This window comes from Gloeophyllum trabeum, assembly GCF_000344685.1.
Source record: "Gloeophyllum trabeum ATCC 11539 unplaced genomic scaffold GLOTRscaffold_00094, whole genome shotgun sequence".
Taxonomy (NCBI): Eukaryota; Fungi; Basidiomycota; class Agaricomycetes; order Gloeophyllales; family Gloeophyllaceae; genus Gloeophyllum; species Gloeophyllum trabeum.
Genome location: NW_006920503.1, coordinates 1 through 2919, shown reverse-complemented (window position 1 = coordinate 2919; position 2919 = coordinate 1). Strand labels below are relative to the sequence as shown.

Below are 2919 nucleotides of genomic sequence, written 5' to 3'. Positions count from 1 at the left end.
TTTATTGGGACGTCCCTTCGATGTATTAACGGAGAGTTGCATCAAAAATTTCAAAAATGAGGACCAGACGATCACGATCAACGACCCCAACTCTGGAATTGTGTCCACTATCCCGACATTTCCAAGAGGTCGCCCTCGATTTCGAGGCCCCGCCTCTAGAGCGGGATGATTTATTTTTAGGCGACTCAGACGAGGAGCAGTGGGCGGCCCTTGTCATCGAAGAGACAGATACCCCCGCCCGGTTTCAGATTTCTGCGTTCCATATTTTAGATCATCAAGAAAATAGCAAAACCTCAATACAAGATTCCATTCCTTTCCTTTATCTCTCCGCCTGCGAGTCTCCAGTGGTCCGGTCTTATTTTTCATCCGTTAATTTATTTAGTGGCGTACCGAATTCGCCAGTCCCGATTTTTGCTGCCACAAAGAAAAAGTATAAACCAGTCGCCAAGAAGGTCCGAGCGGTCCCTGCGACGTTGCCCAAGGAGTATAGAATCCAGCGCAATATTGTAGGAGATCCGCTGGCCGACATGCCGATTTTATCCCCAATTCCCCCTTCCTTCCAGCCAACCGGACGATATTCACAAGAGCGTAGTGATGCGCTACACAAGGCCCATCCTAGCAGATTCCTTATGGATGCGGAGTTAAATCTAAGGGACGAGTTTCTGTGCAAGCACAACCAGGTGTTTGCCTGGAACGACTCGGAGCATGGCCGATTTTGCAAGGACTTCTTTCCTCCCATTGAATACCCAGGTACCTCGGACCACTTATTACAGTGTCCAGGAACCGTGGCGGAGCTTATATCCTCGCTGAACTCAATGGTACGCTCTTCGATCGACCCTTTGCTGCGTTCCGCGTCATTCCCTACCTCGCAAGAAAATCTATTACGCTCCCGGAGGATTTTACAGATGTCAGCGTGGATCAAGTATGAAGGATGGAAGAACAGGACGACCATGGGGACGATGAAGCAGACCAAGATCCTCAAGACGAAGCGAACTGAGGACAGTTCAGATTTCAGTCAGGGGGAGGGAAGCGATGGGCCCCATATACCCAGGCATTTTCGCATTTTTCGAGTTCTTCGCATTTGTTTCGCTCACTTTATTTCGCTCCGCTCCTTGATTCGTGCCTTAGTTAGGACACACATAAAACACAAATATCTCCCATCACTCCATCGGACAGTTCGCAAGCTATGTGACCACTTCTATCATTTTATTTGATCCTTTACTCTGCGCACCACTTAAGCGCTCTCCCATTTGTTTATTTTATATTATAGAACAGACCCTCTTTCTCCTTATTCTGAGCGGACAATATTCATTGCAGATATATTATACAGGACGAAGGACCACAGACAAGGCAACCGGAGCAAAATACGAGTATGTGACGAAGGCGACGGCGGCACAGGGATGGCCCCTTACATGGTACATGGAGCAGACGATGAAGACAAGGGAAATGAAAAAGGTCCGCATTTAGGAGGAAGGGCTCGGAGCACGACCCCGTACCTCTCCCTCACTGTCCAGAGTCTTCTCCACCACGCGCGACTCCTCGATGGCCTTCCACACTTCCTGCCGCGCCTGATCATTCACCCTCTGCGCCTCATCCAACTCGCAATGGAACCGCGTATTTTCCTCCCGGAGGCTTACCACATTTTCACGAGCCAGGATCGACTGCTCCCGCAGCTCCGCAATAATCTGATACAGGCGTGCAAGTTGGTCCGGAGCTATCTCGCTGCGCGGGAACGGAGAGATGAGGGAAAGGTTGGAGTTCGGCGTATGAGAGGGAGAAAGGAGCCTTCTTTTTTATCTGCAGGTCGCAACGCGGAGACTGAGGACAGTCAAGATTTCAGTCAGGGGGAGGTGATAAGCCTCAGGATCGTCTGACCCCCAAAAATGTGGACTCAGCACATCGTACAAGCCCTCCGGAGCTTATTCGACACAGCACTCACACGCCACTGGGCTTCTATGGGCTGTAAAGAACTGCTCTATTTAGCTCCGGACTTCCTAGCATCCTCGAGGCGTACACAGACCCATTCCGCGATTTATCTCCGCAAACAGGAGCTCCGGAGCGACTTAACCAACGCAACTTCTAGATGAATTAGCTCCGGGGCCGTGGGCACTTCTATCAAGGGGCATCGTCCTCATGCCCACCCTCCAGCACTCACTCCCCCTTGTTTCCGTCAAGATACCGAAGGTGCGGACGCATACGAGTCACCATGAGGCCAGCATCAGTCAGCAAGCGGCCGGAGGTAATTAGCACGTGACCGGCGCGTCACACGGAGTGATGGGACTGCTTGGATCAGGTGGCAGAGCATCAAGGCGACCTCTAGGGGTTGGGACGAGCAAGTAGGAGTGCAAGGGAGTCGTGTGGTGCATGGTATAGCGGCGGCAAGTGCTGAGCAATCCTGTGGGTAGCGGCGGTTATTTGTTATTTATCTCCGGACGGTCGCAAAGCCATTCCTGTAGTATAAATTGTACAAAGTAGCGTACAGAAAAACAAGTTTCGACTTCACCATCTCAGAGAATTAGAGTTACGATCTCAGCGACCCGAGAAGTTCGAAAGCGTCGAACTTAGCGAATTATAACCGATCTTAGCTTTGCCAATAGGCCTGACTCGTCGAGTGAATTATCTCCGCCATCGATCCAATTAGCTCCGGTGAGTCTCACATAGCGAAATAAAATTAACCAAGTTTCTCTAGCAATTTCTACTCCCGTGGGCCCGAACCTACACTCGGTTTCGTGGTTTGCGACTTTGCTGCGACTTTCCGGAGATAAATACTCCGGAGCGTCCCTTAGTGTTTGTTTCAGGCGTCTAAGGTTTTGTTTATTTTCTAGGTCTTCCTACGGACTACCCTACGACGTCTTACTCCTCCTTTCCCCCTCGAACTATTAAATACCCTTCAGTTGTCTCGGACCGCCTTCACCCATA

The 2919-nt window shown here is 50.5% G+C and overlaps 2 protein-coding genes across 2 annotated transcripts; one reads left to right on the top strand and one right to left on the bottom strand.

The window, feature by feature from the left end:
• Nucleotides 1–425: 425 nt before the first annotated feature.
• Nucleotides 426–641, top strand: GLOTRDRAFT_25509 (uncharacterized protein; the record flags this gene model as incomplete). The annotated part of the gene is made up of 1 exon (XM_007873311.1): nucleotides 426–641. A coding segment is annotated over one exon (216 nt), but the record flags the coding sequence as incomplete, so codon positions are not given.
• Nucleotides 642–1463: 822 nt separating this feature from the next.
• GLOTRDRAFT_134315 (uncharacterized protein) lies at nucleotides 1464–2208 on the bottom strand (the record flags this gene model as incomplete). Its single annotated transcript, XM_007873310.1, has 2 exons — nucleotides 1464–1722; nucleotides 2156–2208. 2 exons carry the CDS (start codon nucleotides 2206–2208, stop codon nucleotides 1464–1466), a joined length of 312 nt encoding a protein of 103 aa, XP_007871501.1.
• Between the last annotated feature and the right edge of the window lie 711 nt (nucleotides 2209–2919).